This window comes from Ranitomeya variabilis, chromosome 6 (assembly GCF_051348905.1).
Source record: "Ranitomeya variabilis isolate aRanVar5 chromosome 6, aRanVar5.hap1, whole genome shotgun sequence".
Taxonomy (NCBI): Eukaryota; Metazoa; Chordata; class Amphibia; order Anura; family Dendrobatidae; genus Ranitomeya; species Ranitomeya variabilis.
The window spans coordinates 325,928,423-325,944,191 of NC_135237.1; the positions used below are offsets into that span (position 1 = coordinate 325,928,423).

The 15,769-nt window shown below is 43.9% G+C and overlaps 1 protein-coding gene across 1 annotated transcript in view; it reads left to right on the plus strand.

Moving 5' to 3' along the window:
* EXOC2 (exocyst complex component 2) overlaps window positions 1-15,769 on the plus strand; it is a 275,271-nt gene that overhangs the window by 169,880 nt on the left and 89,622 nt on the right. Inside the window, exons 15-16 of the mRNA XM_077269779.1 lie at window positions 7,191-7,312; window positions 15,507-15,568. Coding sequence (XP_077125894.1) covers window positions 7,191-7,312; window positions 15,507-15,568 — 184 coding nt within the window. The remainder of the gene's footprint in view (window positions 1-7,190; window positions 7,313-15,506; window positions 15,569-15,769) is intronic.

The following is a 15,769-nucleotide window of genomic DNA, read 5'->3' on the forward strand; positions in this document are numbered from 1 at the left end:
GTTGTGTGAAGTTTCCACAATCCGTGATGGTTTGGGGAGCCATGTCATCTACTGGTGTAGGTCCACTACGTTTAATCAAGACCAAAGTCAGCGCAGCCGTCTACCAGGAAATTTTAGAGCACTTTATGCTTCCCTCTGCCAAGAAGCTTTTTGAAAATGGAAATTTCATTTTCCAGCAGGAATTGGCACCTGTTCACACTGCTAAATTATATAATACCCCATAAAACCACTTGTATTAGTCAAATGTTAAAATACCACCAACCTGTGGTAATCCCATGTAAACAAATCACACCGTGAACAAACTGATATGAGGATATGGTATTCCTGGGAGAAGTATAGAACCTGATGATCCAAATTAGTGTTTACAAAAAATATATAACAAAAACTAATATTTACAATACTTTTATTTAAACCAAAAAATAGGAATAAAAACTGACACAACACCCAAACCCCTTGTAATGAGTGGGTCAATTAAAACCTGGCCCGATGAATAGAGGGCAATGGGAGCAAAACAGTGGAGTATAAACTCTACACGTCCCTAAGATGCTCCCTGCCTGTCTGCGGAGGTTGGCACCCTCTTGGACGCAATATGGCGCCCCCGCTCCTCGACGGCTAACCCTATAAGCCCTATGGGTCCCTAAACTGATATGGGAATGCTATACTACTGCTGATAACCCTAAATTACCCACACCTTAGGGCCCAGAGATACTACACACAAATCGATGCCAGGTGGTAGTTCACCAAAGTGTCTCAGTCCAAATGGCCTGGTCTGACCGTACAAAACCCTATATCGTATACATGCGACCTACTCTGATGGCTATTACACCCTCCAGAGTCCCTAACCGGACAACCGGTAGGCAGGGGCCGACTGCGATGTAAAAGTATCCACAACAAAATGGAGGCCGGGAGCGCATGCGCTGTTGTAAAAGTGAAAATAGACCTCTAGGGTCTGGAAACAGCGCGTGCGCATTGTAAGGACGCCAGTAAATATACAGGGATAATGGCGGCCACAACGCTCAGCCAGAGAATCTGGAGCCCGGAGACTCTCCCCGGTATTGGGACAACTCAATAGCAATAACGTATAAGTATGAACTAGCCTCTTGATTTTTACCCTAAGGGCGGGGGCTATTTAATGACGTCTTGGTCAGTGTAATCCCTACACCTGCAATCAGGCACAGCACATATCTCTGATGTGATTTAAGCACACGGAATGTCATTTTTCCCATATGCCTCCTGAGGAACCATATCATGGGGGGGAAACGCGTAGAGGCGAGACCTGAACACAGATAAATGTATCAGTGTTTTTTAACTGTTTACTGTTTTTTCACCATTTGTGAATTTATAACCAGGGTATGGATTTGCACTAAGTTAAATTTGTGTACATCAATGATTATTATGCAATTTAGAATATAAGATTTATCTGAACTAGGCTAAATATGCTGCTATAAATACATCTGTATCTATATATGTATATTTGGGGAGTGGAGTTGTTACACCTCCCCCTCTGTTTTGTGAAATAGTTGCAATTAAGTCTGGTTAGAGGTGTAAAAATACCCTAGTTTTTGACTGTCTGATTTATGTGTTTTTGATCAATCCTGGCTTTATCTATGGTCTGACCGAGGTATATATATATATATCCGTGGTTATGGCTCACTAGTACAGTCCCTGAGGCACCACCTTCTTTATAGGATCCCCAACTTTTGCAGGGATTCAGTCAGGGTCAACAGGGACAGCCGCCGAGGAGCGGGGGCGCCATTTTGCGCTCAAGAGGGTGCCAACCTCCGCTGGTAGGCAGGGTTGTCCGGTTAGGGACTCTAGAGGGTGTAATAGCCATCAGAGTAGGTCGGATGTATATGATATAGGGTTTTGTACGGTCAGACCAGGCCATTTGGACTGAGACACTTTGGTGACCTACCACCTGGCATCGATTTGTGTGTAGTATCTCTGGGCCCTAAGGTGTGGGTAATTTAGGGTTATCAGCAGTAGTATAGCATTCCCATATCAGTTTAGGGACCCATAGGGCTTATAGGGTTAGCCGTCGAGGAGCGGGGGCGCCATATTGCGTCCAAGAGGGTGTCAACCTCCGCAGACAGGCAGGGAGCATCTTAGGGACGTGTAAAGTTTATACTCCACTGTTTTGCTCCCCCCATTGCCCTCTATTCATCGGGCCAGGGCGCCAACCCCCGCAGACAGGCAGGTACCAGTCTAGGTATCAGTGCAGGAATACCAAATCCTCATATCAGTTTGTTCACAGTGTGTTTTGTTTACATGGGATTACCACAGGGTGGTATTTTAACATTTGACTAATACAAGTGGTTTTATGGGGTATTATATGATTTAGTACTTTAATGGTTACCCTTGTTTAATATTGATTTTTTTCGACCTGTTCACACTGCCAAAAGTACCAATACCTGGTTTAAAAACAACAGAACTTGATTGGCCAGCAAACTCGCCTGACCTTATTTTTTTACATTTTTGACTTTTTTTAATTATTATTACATGGTAAGACTTTTAACATGATTGCAAATATTTTAACTCTTTATTGCAAACCTATAATGTATTAGCTAGCAAGTATGACACAGGTTGTTGTTAGGGCAATCCCTAATAGCAGGCTTACTGAGCGGTCAACCACTGGGTCCTTTCTGGGACACCTGTATGCACTGCGATCACGTCATTGGGAAGCCTGATGACCTGTTCAAAAGAGAGGAATCCCCTTTAATCATGCTGCAGTCATAGACTGTAGTAATCAAAGGGTTAAACCCTGGAATCAGAGGCAGTGATTTGCGCTAAGAACCACAGCTGTTAGTTTCAGTTCTTTCGTGGAGCAGAACGACACGGGGAACTGCAAATCCCAATTACCTGCATCATCACCGCAGAAGCTCAAGTTTATCATTTACTTTACTAAATGGGCCATAGATGGAGAGAGTTTGTTGGGGTGCGCTTCATGAGAATGGGATAGCATGCGGTCATTCGAGTAGTTGTGCCCGCACAGTTTACAAGAGTCAGCACTGTCCACCATAGAAGAAGGGGGTAGAGAAATATACAAATAACAAGGGGATGGGAAGGTGCACTGATTTGCTCGGCCACAACTAGGATACCATATGTAAAGAGTAATCGCCAATTTAATTATTTCATAAATCAATAGTATACGTGAAAATAAGAAACTGTAATTTTTCTTATTAGCGAAACCGGCTTCCTTCTTCTCCAGGACTGATCATTAATTCTCAAAAATCTCAATTCACAGGTAAAATCTGTATTCAGTGTAGACAGATTATTACATAACAGAAATATAATATTGAAGTTACTACTGATAAGATTCTATGCAGACAGGAGAGGTGAGGAGCGCTGCTTCTAGCTCCTCCTTTCTCCTCTGGCAGTAGCAACTGTCATCTCCTAGTTGTGGAGAGGGGGGAAGAGCTGTAGGTAGTGCTCCTTTCTCCTCCTTATCCTACCCACTGTATAGAAGATTGGAGTAACTACTGATAAGATCCTATACAGACAGGAGAGGTGAGGAGCGCTGCTTCTAGCTCCTCCTTTCTCCTCTGGCAGTAGCAACTGTCATCTCCTAGTTATGGAAAGGGGGGAGGAGCTTTACGTAGTGCTCCTCTCTCCTCCTTATCATACCCACTGTATAGAACAGACGTGGGCAAAGTGTGACCTGCGGGCTACATCAGGCCCTCTGGCTGTCTCAGTCAGGCCCGCGGTCTGAGACATCCGTGGGGCTGGAAACCCCAGAGGTCCACGGGCCGCACCGTGCCTGCCCGCTTGCTGTCTCTATAGGCGGGCGCTGAGTCGCTGACTGCATTAGTGGAGGAGGGGCCTCGGGCCACTTCCTCCACCAATCAGTGTGTGAAACAGCTGACGCAATGACGTCTGTGCTGTGTATGTGGTGTTCTTTTTTTCATGTGTATGGGATGTTTGGGTAGGCATATGCGACGACTATGGGGGTGACATGCTGCACATGGGGAGGCTATCATGCAGTACATGGAGATGCTATGGGGGTGACATGTTGCCCATGGGGAGGCTATGGGGGTGACATGCTGCACATGGGGAGGCTATAGAGGTGTCGTACTGCACATGGGGCACCTATGGGGGTGTCATGCTGCACATGGGGAGGCTATGGGGTGATATGCTGCACATGGGGAGGCCATGGGAGTGACATGCTGCACATGGGGAGGCTATGGGGGCCGCATGCAGTATATGGGGAGGCTATGGGGGTCCTGATACAGTATATGGGGAGGCAGTGTGGGGCTCATGCAGTATATGGGCAGGCTATGGAGTCCTCATGCAGTATATGGGAAGACTTTGGGTGTATCATGCAGTATATAGTAGATTGTGAGCCTTCGCGGGCAGGGTCCTCTCTCCTACTGTACCATTTATGACTTGTATTGTTCAAGATTATTGTACTTGTTTTTATTATGTATACCCCTCCTCACTTGTAAAGCGCCATGGAATAAATGGCGCTATAACAATAAATAATAATAATAATAATAATAATATAGGGAGGTTGTGTGGGCCTAATGCAATATATAGGGAGGCTATGTGGGCCTTATGCTGTATATAGGGAGGCTGTGTGGACCTCATGCAGTATATAGGGAGGCTGTGTGGGCCTCATTCAGTATATGGGGAGGCTGTGTGGGGCTCATGCTGTATATGAGGAGGCTGTGTGGACCTCATGTAGTATATGGGGAGACTGTGTGGGGCTCATGCAGTATATGGGGAGACTGTGTGGGGCTCATGCAGTATATGGGGAGACTGTGTGGGGCTCATGCAGTATATGGGGAGACTGTGTGGGGCTCATGCAGTATATAGGGAGACTGTGTCGGGCTCATGCAGTATATGGGGAGGCTGTGTGGGCTCATTCAGTATATGGGGAGGCTGTGTGGGGCTCATGCAGTATATGGGGAGGCTGTGTGGGGCTCATGCAGTATATGGGGAGGCTGTGTGGGCCTCATGCAGTATATGGGGAGGCTGTGTGGGCTCATTCAGTATATGGGGAGGCTGTGTGGGGCTCATGCAGTATATGGGGAGGCTGTGTGGGGCTCATGCAGTATATGGGGAGGCTGTGTGGGCCTCATGCAGTATATAGGGAGGCTGTGTGGGCCTCATGCAGTATATAGGGAGGCTGTGTGGGCCTCATGCAGTATATGGGGAGGCTGTGTGGGCCTCATGCAGTATATGGGGAGGCTGTGTGGGGCTCATACAGTATATGGGGAGGCTGTGTGGGGCTCATGCAGTATATGGGGAGGCTGTGTGGGGCTCATGCAGTATATGGGGAGGCTGTGTGGGCTCATTCAGTATATGGGGAGGCTGTGTGGGCCTCATGCAGTATATGGGGAGGCTGTGTGGGGCTAATGCAGTATATGGGGAGGCTGTGTGGGGCTCATGCAGTATATGGGGAGGCTGTGTGGGCCTCATGCAGTATATGGGGAGGCTGTGTGGGGCTCATGCAGTATATGGGGAGGCTGTGTGGGGCTCATGCAGTATATGGGGAGGCTGTGTGGGCTCATTCAGTATATGGGGAGGCTGTGTGGGCCTCATGCAGTATATAGGGAGGCTGTGTGGGGCTCTTACAGTAAATAAGGGGCTGTGGGGGGTTCATAAGATACACAGAAGGGGTTGTACTCGGGTTCAAATGATATATAGGGGGCCAGCATACTTAATTCTGCTCAATATTAAGTGATACAAATAATATTAATATAATTATCAATAATATAATAATTATAATATATCAATTTTAATATTGAGTAGAATTAATATCAGCCTATTGGTTTCGCCCTCCACAACAGTCACGGTCTCTCATGTGCCCCCTTGGGAAAATTAATTGCCCACCCCTGGTATAGAAGATTGAAGTTACTACTGATAAGATTCTATACAGACAGGAGAGGTGAGGAGCGCTGCTTCTAGCTCCTCCCTTCTCCTCTGCCAGTAGCAACTGTCATCTCCTAGTTGTGGAGAGGGGGGAGGAGCTGTAGGTAGTGCTCCTCTCTCCTCCTCATCCTCATCCTCCCCACTTTATAGAAGATAATAATAATAATAATAATAATTTTTATTTATATAGCGCCAACATATTCCGCAGCGCTTTACAACTTATAGAGGGGACTTGTACAGACAATAGACATTACAGCATAACAGAAATCACAGTTCAAAACAGATACCAGTAGGAATGAGGGCCCTGCTCGCAAGCTTACAAACTATGAGGAAGATGACAGTTGTTACTGATAAGATTCTGTCTCAGTAATTTTAAAATTTGTCTTCACTGAATACAGATTTTACCACTGAATTTAGAATTTTGAGATAGAATAGTCCGGGATGAGAAAGAAGCAGATTTCTCTGATAAGATATATTACAACGTTTTTTATTTTCATGTGTACTATTGGGTTCGGTAATAAAAATTATAATGACAGTTACTCATTAGATAGTTCCGTCCATTGTCCTTGTAATTTAAAAATAGTATAATATTAGCTTTGCATAACTGAATCCATTTCATAGGGAAACGTCAAGTAGCATTAGCTGGAATTAATAAACATGGACAGAAATCTCAGAGCATATCCTTTGTGATAGCCAGGAGGATAGCTTGTCACTTGTTCTTTATTTATTTCCAAGTATTTAAAGAGTAACCTTTTGTTTTAATTTTTATTTCATAAATGAACAGTATACATGACAATAAGCAACTTTGTGATATATCTTATCAGAGAAATCTACTTCTTTCTCCTCCTGGACTGATCTTTCAGTCAATTCATTGGTAAATTCAGTAAAAGCAGTATTGAGTGAAGACTGATTTTCCCATTACTGAGATAAGAAATGACAGTTGGTGCTTCTAAAATTCTATGTAGTGGTGAGGAGGAGTTAGAAACAGACACAGGCATTCTGCTGCAAGTTCTTCTGAGACGACTTGCAGTTCATAGAAGTTTATGAGCAATCTTGGTGAAAGTGCTTACCGCTCCTGAGGTTGTGGTCAGACTCCGCTATAAGATGCCCTGTGCACAGTATATATGCCGTACATGGCTGCACAGATTCTAAGAAATGGTCATCCAGCACTTGCGGCGTCAAAATTTCAAATACTTCATTTACATCATCACTTTTTACCTAAAGCTATAATTGTTATATTTATGATATATGTTACCCATGAATATACAGTATATACGAACATTTTTTTTAATCAATCCTGTATGTGTTGGTTTGGGTAGGCATACGTATGAATCGCTTACTGCTCTTGAGATCCCCAACGATATCCTGCAGTCTATACAAGACCTCATATTGGAACTAAGAGAGACGTGTGTCAAGGTCACCTTGCAGTATACCGCCGAAGGTACGTGAGCAGCCCCCGTATCTAAGTATTTTCATTCTGTGACATATATTTTTTTAAACTGCTGGATTAAATTTAGTCATGGTATTGTGAGGATCTTTTATAAATACTTTAAATTATGGCACATTAATAAATATACGGTACAGACCAAAAGTTTGGACACACCTTCTCATTTAAAGATTTTTCTGTATTTTCATGACTATGAAAATTGTAAATTCACACTGAAGGCATCAAAACTATGAATTAACACATGTGGAATTACATACTTAACAAAAAAGTGTGAAACAACTGAAAATATGTCTTATAGTCTAGGTTCTTCAAAGTAGCCACCTTTTGCTTTTATGACTGCTTTGCACACTCTTGGCATTCTCTTGATGAGCTTCAAAGAGGTAGTCATCGGGAATGGTCTTCCAACAATCTTGAAGGAGTTCCCAGAGATGCTTAGCACTTGTTGGCCCTTTTGCCTTCACTCTGCGGTCCAGCTCACCCCAAACCATCTTGATTGGGTTCAGGTCTGGTGACTGTGGAGGCCAGGTCATCTGGCGTAGCACCCCATCACTCTCCTTCTTGGTCAAATAGCCCTTACACAGCCTGGAGGTGTGTTTGGGGTCATTGTCCTGTTGAAAAATAAATGATGGTCCAACTATACGCAATCCGGATGGAATAGCATGCCGCTGCAAGATGCTATGGTACCCATGCTGGTTCAGTATGCCTTCAATTTTGAATAAATCCCCAACAGTGTCACCAGCAAAGCACCCCCACACCATCACACCTCCTCCATGCTTCACGGTGGGAACCAGGCATGTAGAGTCCATCCGTTCACCTTTTCTGCATCGCACAAAGACACGGTGGTTGGAACCAAAGATCTCAAATTTGGACTCATCAGACCAAAGCACAGATTTCCACTGGTCTAATGTCCATTCCTTGTGTTCTTTAGCCCAAACAAGTCTCTAATGCTTGTTGCCTGTCCTTAGCAGTGGTTTCCTAGCAGCTATTTTACCATGAAGGCCTGCTGCACAAAGTCTCCTCTTAATAGCTGTTGTAGAGATTTGTCTGCCGCTAGAACTGTGTGGCATTGACCTGGTCTTTAATCTGAGCTGCTGTTAACCTGCGATTTCTGAGGCTGGTGACTCGGATAAACTTATCCTCAGAAGCAGAGGTGACTCTTGGTCTTCCTTTCCTGGGGCGGTCCTCATGTGAGACAGTTTCTTTGTTTCGCTTAATGGTTTTTGCCACTGCACTTGGGGACACTTTCAACGTTTTCCCAATTTTTCGGACTGATTGACCTTCATTTCTTAAAGTAATGATGGCCGCTCGTTTTTCTTTACTTAGCTGCTTTTTTCTTGCCATAATACCAATTCTAACAGTCTATTCAGTAGGACTATCAACTGTGTATCCACCAGACGTCTGCGCAACACAACTGATGGTCCCAACCCCATTTCTAAGGCAAGAAATCACACTTATTAAACCCGTGGCTAAAAACATCTGCCCCCAGCCACCCCAGAAAAGGCACATCTGGAAGATGCGCCTATTCTGGCACTTGGCCACTCTCTTCCCACTCCCTTGTAGCGGTGGGATATGGGGTAATGAAGGGTTAATGCCACCTTGCTATTGTAAGGTGACATTAAGCCAGATTAATAATGGAGAGGCGTCAATATACATACCCTCTGATGAACTGCAGCCTGGGAACTTTTTCCCACGCTCGGTCATATGAGGACATCCACCAGGGGGCACATCACCGCGACTGAAGGTAACTATAGGTCATTGACCTACATTTCCTTCAATCGCCGGGGTTTACAGGCACGAGCACAGCTGCATTATAGCAGAGCTCCTGCCTGTAAACTATTTTAACCCCTTCAGATGGATTTACCTCGTGGGACGTGACAGTTCATCAGAGGGTATGTATATTGATGGTTTATTATTTTTCCAAGCGAGGGTCTTCAGGTGGATTGAGAGAGCAATAAAATATTAAAACAACCTGTGTGTTTATTTCATTAAAATACTTTTTAATCATGTGTGTGTGTTTTTTAACCCTTTCATACAATTGGATTAATAATGGATAGGTGTCAGAATTGACGCCTCTCCATTATTAATCTGGCTTAATGTCACCTTACAATAGCAAGGTGGCATTAACCCTTCATAACCCCATATCCCACCGCTACACGGGAGTGGGAAGAGAGTGGCCAAGTGCCAGAATAGGCGCATCTTCCAGATGTGCCTTTTCTGGGGTGGCTGGGGGCAGATGTTTTTAGCCACGGGGGGGGCAATAACCATGGACCCTCTCCTGGCTATTAATATCTGCCCTCAGTCACTGGCTTTACCACTCTGGCGGAGAAAATTGCGCGGGAGCCCACGCCAATTTTTTCCGCGATTTAACCCTTAAATTTAATAGCTACAGCGAAATTTTGCACATACACACTACTAACATTAGTAGTGTGGAATATGCAAAAAAAAAAGGGGATATGAGATGGTTTACTGTACGTAAACTATGTCTCATATCATGTCGGGTTTAGGGAGGAGAAATGAAAAGCCAGCAATTGAATTACCGGCTTTTCAACATTATCGCGCTGAAGCAAATATTAAAAAAGTATGCTTCCCCATTGAATTGCATTGGGTTTCGTGTTTTGGCCGATCCCCGACCCCGACTTTTCAATAAGATCGGCCGATTTCACTCGACCCGACTTTTGAGAAAGTCGGGTTTCGTGAAACCCGACTCGATCTCAAAAAATGAAAAGTCGCTCAACCCTAGTGGCCATCATTACTTTAAGAAGTGAAGGTCAGTCGGTCCAAAAAATTGGGAAAACTGTGAATGTGTCCCCTAGTGCAGTGGCAAAAACCATCAAGCGCTACGAAGAAACTGGCTCACATGAGGACCGCCCCAGGATAGGAAGACCAAGAGTCACCTCTGCTTCTGAGGATAAGTTTATCCGAGTCACCAGCCTCAGAAATCGCAGGTTAACAGCAGCTCAGATTAGAGACCAGGTCAATGCCACACAGTTCTAGCGGCAGACAAATCTCTACAACAGCTATTAAGAGGAGACTTTGTGCAGCAGGCCTTCATGGTAAAATAGCTGCTAGGAAACCACTGCTAAGGACAGGCAACAAGCATTAGAGACTTGTTTGGGCTAAAGAACACAAGGAATGGACATTAGACCAGTGGAAATCTGTGCTTTGGTCTGATGAGTTCAAATTTGAGATCTTTGGTTCCAACCACCGTGTCTTTGTGCGACGCAGAAAAGGTGAACGGATGGACTCTACATGCCTGGTTCCCACCGTGAAGCATGGAGGAGGAGGTGTGATGGTGTGGGGGTGCTTTGCTGGTGACACTGTTGGGGATTTATTCAAAATTGAAGGCATACTGAACCAGCATGGCTACCACAGCATCTTGCAGCGGCATGCTATTCCATCCGGTTTGCGTTTAGTTGGACCATCATTTATTTTTCAACAGGACACTGACCCCAAACACACCTCCAGGCTGTGTAAGGGCTATTTGACTAAGAAGGAGAGTGATGGGGTGCTATGCCAGATGACCTGGCCTCCACAGTCACCAGACCTGAACCCAATCGAGATGGTTTGGGGTGAGCTGGACCGCAGAGTGAAGGCAAAAGGGCCAACAAGTGCTAAGCATCTCTGGGAACTCCTTCAAGATTGTTGGAAGACCATTCCCGATGACTACCTCTTGAAGCTCATCAAGAGAATGCCAAGAGAGTGCAAAGCAGTCATCAAAGCAAAAGGTGGCTACTTTGAAGAACCTAGAATATAAGACATAATTTCAGTTGTTTCACACTTTTTTGTTAAGTATGTAATTCCACATGTGTTAATTCATAGTTTTGATGCCTTCAGTGTGAATGTACAATTTTCATAGTCATGAAAATACAGAAAAATCTTTAAATGAGAAGATGTGTCCAAACTTTTGGTCTGTACTGTATCTATATATTTAATTGTCTAAGGGGTACTTCCGTCTTTCTGTCTGCAACTTCCGGCACGGAAATCCCGAGTCGCTGATTGGTCTCGCCAGATGCCTGTCATGGCTGCCGCGACCAATTGTCGACGGGCACAGTCCGATTAGTCCCTCCCTACTCCCCTGCAGTCAGTGCCCGGCGCCCGCTCCATACTCCCCTCCAGTCACCGCAAAACGGGGTTAATACCAGCGGTAACGGACCGCGTTATGGCGCGGGTAATGCACTCCGTTACCGCTGCTATTAACCCTGTGTGTCCCCAACTTTTTACTATTGATGCTCCCTATGCGGCATCAATAGTAAAAACATGTAATGTTAAAAATAATAAAAAAAAACAAAAAAACGGCTATTCTCACCCTCCGTTGTCGGACGATGCGCTCGCGCCCGCTGCCATCTTCCGTTCCCAGAGATGCATTGCGAAATTACCCAGAAGACTTAGCGGTCTCACGGTAATTTCGCAATGCATCCTGGGAACGGAAGATGGCCGCAGGCGCGCGCGGCTCGGTGGAGCTTCGGTGGATCCCGGTGGGTGAGTATAGAACTATTTTTTATTTTAATTATTTTTTTTTACAGGGATATGGTGCCCACACTGCTAAATACTATGAGGGCAATGTTATATACTACATGGCTGCTATATACTGCATGGGCAGTGTTACATACTGTTTGGGCTGTGATATATACTATGTGGGCAATGTTAGATACTACATGGCTGCTGTATACTGCGTGGGATGCTATTTACTGCGTGGGCTGCTATTTACTGCGTGGGCTGCTATTTATTGCGTGGGCTGCTATATACTGCGTGGGCTGCTATATACTGCGTGGGTTGCTATATACTGCGTGGGTTGCTATATACTGCGTGGGCTGCTATATACTGCGTGGGCTGCTATATACTGCGTGGGCTGCTATATACTGCGTGGGCTGCTATATACTGCGTGGGCTGCTATATACTGCGTGGGCTGCTATATACTGCTTGGGCTGTGCTACATACTATGTGGGCTGTGTTATACTGCGTGGGCTGTGCTACATACTATGTGGGCAATGTTATATACTGCGTGGGCTGTGTTATATACTACGTGCCCTGTGTTATATACTGCGTGGGCTGTGTTATATACTACGTCGCCTGTGCTATATACTGCGTGGCTGCTATTTACTGCGTGAGCTGTGTTATATACTGTTTTGGCTGTATTAACGCATCGGGTATTCTAGAATATGTATGTATGTATGTTTATAGCAGCCACATAGTATACAGTTATATGAAAAAGTTTGGGCACCCCTTTTAATCATAAGCTTAATGTTTTATAAAAATTGTTTTTTTTGCAACAGCTATTTCAGTTTCATATATCTAATAACTGTTGGAAAAAGTAATGTTTCTGCCTTGAAATGAGGTTTATTGAACAGAAAATATGCAGTCTGCATTCAAACAAAATTTGACAGGTGCATAAGTATGGGCACCCTTATCATTTTCTTGTTTAAAATACTCCTACCTACTTTTTACTGACTTACTAAAGTACTTTTTTTGGTTTTGTAACCTCATTGAGCTTTGAACTTCATAGCCAGGTGTATGCAATCATGAGAAAAGCTACTTAAAGTGGCCACTTGCAAGTTGTTCTCCTGTTTGAATCTCCTCTGAAGAGTGGCATCATGGGCTCCTCAAAACAACTGTCAAATGATCTGAAAACAAAGATTATTCAACATAGTTGTTCAAGGGAAGGATACAAAAAGCTGTCTCAGAGATTTAACCTGTCAATTTCCACTGTGAAGAACATAGTAAGGAAATAGAAGAACACAGGTACAGTTCTTGTTAAGGCCAGAAGTGGCAGGCCAAGAAAAACATCAGAAAGGCAGAGAAGAAGAATGGTGAGATCAGTCAAGGACAATCCTCAGACCACCTCCAGAGAGCTGCAGCATCAACTTGCTGCAGATGGTGTCACTGTGCATCGGTCAACTATACAGCGTACATATTTTAATTATTTTTTTTTTTAACCGGGTTATCATGCCCACATTGCTATATACGTGGGCTGCGCAATATACAACGTGGGCTGCGCAATATACAACGTGGGCTGCGCAATATACAACGTGGGCTGCGCAATGTACAACGTGGACTGCGCAATGTACAACGTGGACTGCGCAATGTACAACGTGGACTGCGCAATGTACAACGTGGGCTGCGCAATGTACAACGTGGGCTGCGCAATGTACAACGTGGGCTGCGCAATGTACAACGTGGGCTGCGCAATGTACAACGTGGGCTGCGCAATGTACAACGTGGGCTGCGCAATGTACAACGTGGGCTGCGCAATGTACTGCGTGGGCTGCGCAATGTACTGCGTGGGCTGCGCAATGTACTGCGTGGGCTGCGCAATGTACTGCGTGGGCTGCGCAATGTACTGCGTGGGCTGCGCAATGTACTGCGTGGGCTGCGCAATGTACTGCGTGGGCTGCGCAATGTACTGCGTGGGCTGCGCAGTGTACTGCGTGGCTGTGCAATATACTACGTGGGCTGTGCTATACACTACGCATACATATTCTAGAATACCCGATGCGTTAGAATCGGGCCACCATCTAGGATATATATATATATTGACATACGAAGAGGCTTATTAAACAATATCACTTACTCTTGGAGGGCTGCATCATTTTTTTTTTTTCTTAGCTTATTAAACATCTAAGCTTTTACTGTAACAAAATTATCTGAAATTACATAAATTTATTTGGGATTGGTTAAAAATTATGCGTCAACCATGGAGAAACATTGCATCCAAGCTAGATGTCTGTTAATTTGGATGCTACTTACAACTACATTTCTTTGTTTTGAGATGGCTTGGCCAACAATGAATTTTCACATGCAGCCATTTTAAAATAAAGATGATCTGTCACAAAGTCAAAAGTGGCTAGTTTGTGCTCTTATATAAGTCCAGCTCCTCCACTGAGTTTTCTGGTTTTTGTTTATTTTTTAACATTCACCATAGTTTCAGAGATATGAGTTTTTTATTTAGAGCTAATTTTTATGATTTATATGATCTTTACCAAGGGAAACGTATTGCTCACAGGATAATAATGTATGCAAATTGCCTCTTCCAAGTGTCACCTGTTGGAAGTAGCGATCCTACAAGTCACAATCAACCTTTTAACGAGTCTTGCAATATGACTTGGGATAATAATGGAGAGCCGCCTAAAGGCACATCCCTAGAGAACTCTGAGAGTGATGTCCTTTAGTAAAGACCATAAGAATTAGAACAAAGTAAAAAGGCCCAAATATCTGGATCCGTATGGTGGATTTAAAGGGAACCTATCACCATGAAAAGGCAGTCCAATCTGCCGCTACCATGTTATAGAGCCGGAGGAGTGGAGGAGATTGATATAATGTTTTGTGAGAACACTTTTGTATAACCTGTGTTTAGCTCATTTAATCCTTGCTCTTTCTGAGAAGTTTGGTCTGGTGCGCGGTCCTATCAGTGACTGACCACTTTCTTTGTATATGTGTGCATGCAGAGATATCTATAAGTCACTGATGGGACCGCCCACTGGACCAAAAATGTCAGAAAGAGCGGAGGATTAAATGAATAAAACACAGCTTATACTGAATCTTTTCTCATAAAACTATATATCAATCTACTGTGTACCCCGTCTCTATAACATGGTGCCTGCTGTCGGCATTTAAATGGTGACGGGTTCCCTAAAAAAAACAACTGAAACTGAAATAATCAGTGGAGCAGTGAGAATAAGATAATACCAAAAATTGGACCCTTTTGATCTGTGTACAAGTCCTCTTTAAGCAATTATCCAGTTCTCCATCTGTGCAGCCCTTATTCCTTTACCCAATAACATGTTTTTAAAAGCGAAAATTAATAGATTTTATGTTACCAATTAAAAATGTTCATTAGCTCCATGGTTGCCCACAAATCTTCTAACTAGAGATAGAAGGAATATATACATTGCTATCCCTTAATTGTTAGTCCTCTTTTTTTTCTTCTTCTCCCCCCTTCTACGAGTTTTTATACTTCGTTATTCTAGAACTGCTCTGAAAATGAAAATGGTCTTCTCTGGAATGTTGGGAATTGGGTTTAGGGTGGGTTTGGAAATTGAAGTTACTTTGCGTATGTATTACCGTATATATTCGTGTGTAAGCCGAGTTTTTCAGCACATTTTTGTAAGGTGGGAAATTTGTATTTGGAGTTTTTCAATACAAATGATTTGATTTAAAGAAATGTTAATTAACTAAATAATTGCTTTTTTAGAGGTGAAGAAATTGGCTGACAAAGAAGACTGGGTGGTCGACAATGAGGGTTTAACGTCTTTGGTAAGTTGAGATCTAATTGTTGTACGTGTCCAATAGGAGGTCATGTGCAGTACGCTCTATCCTCTAGTTCCCTCAGATGAGAGTTGATTATGACATACCCTGAGTATGGGTCTTAAATGTCTGATCGCTGGGATGTGTCCCATACTGATTTACTGACTGCCATTTCTCCACACTGTGATGAAAGATTATGCGTGGTACTTC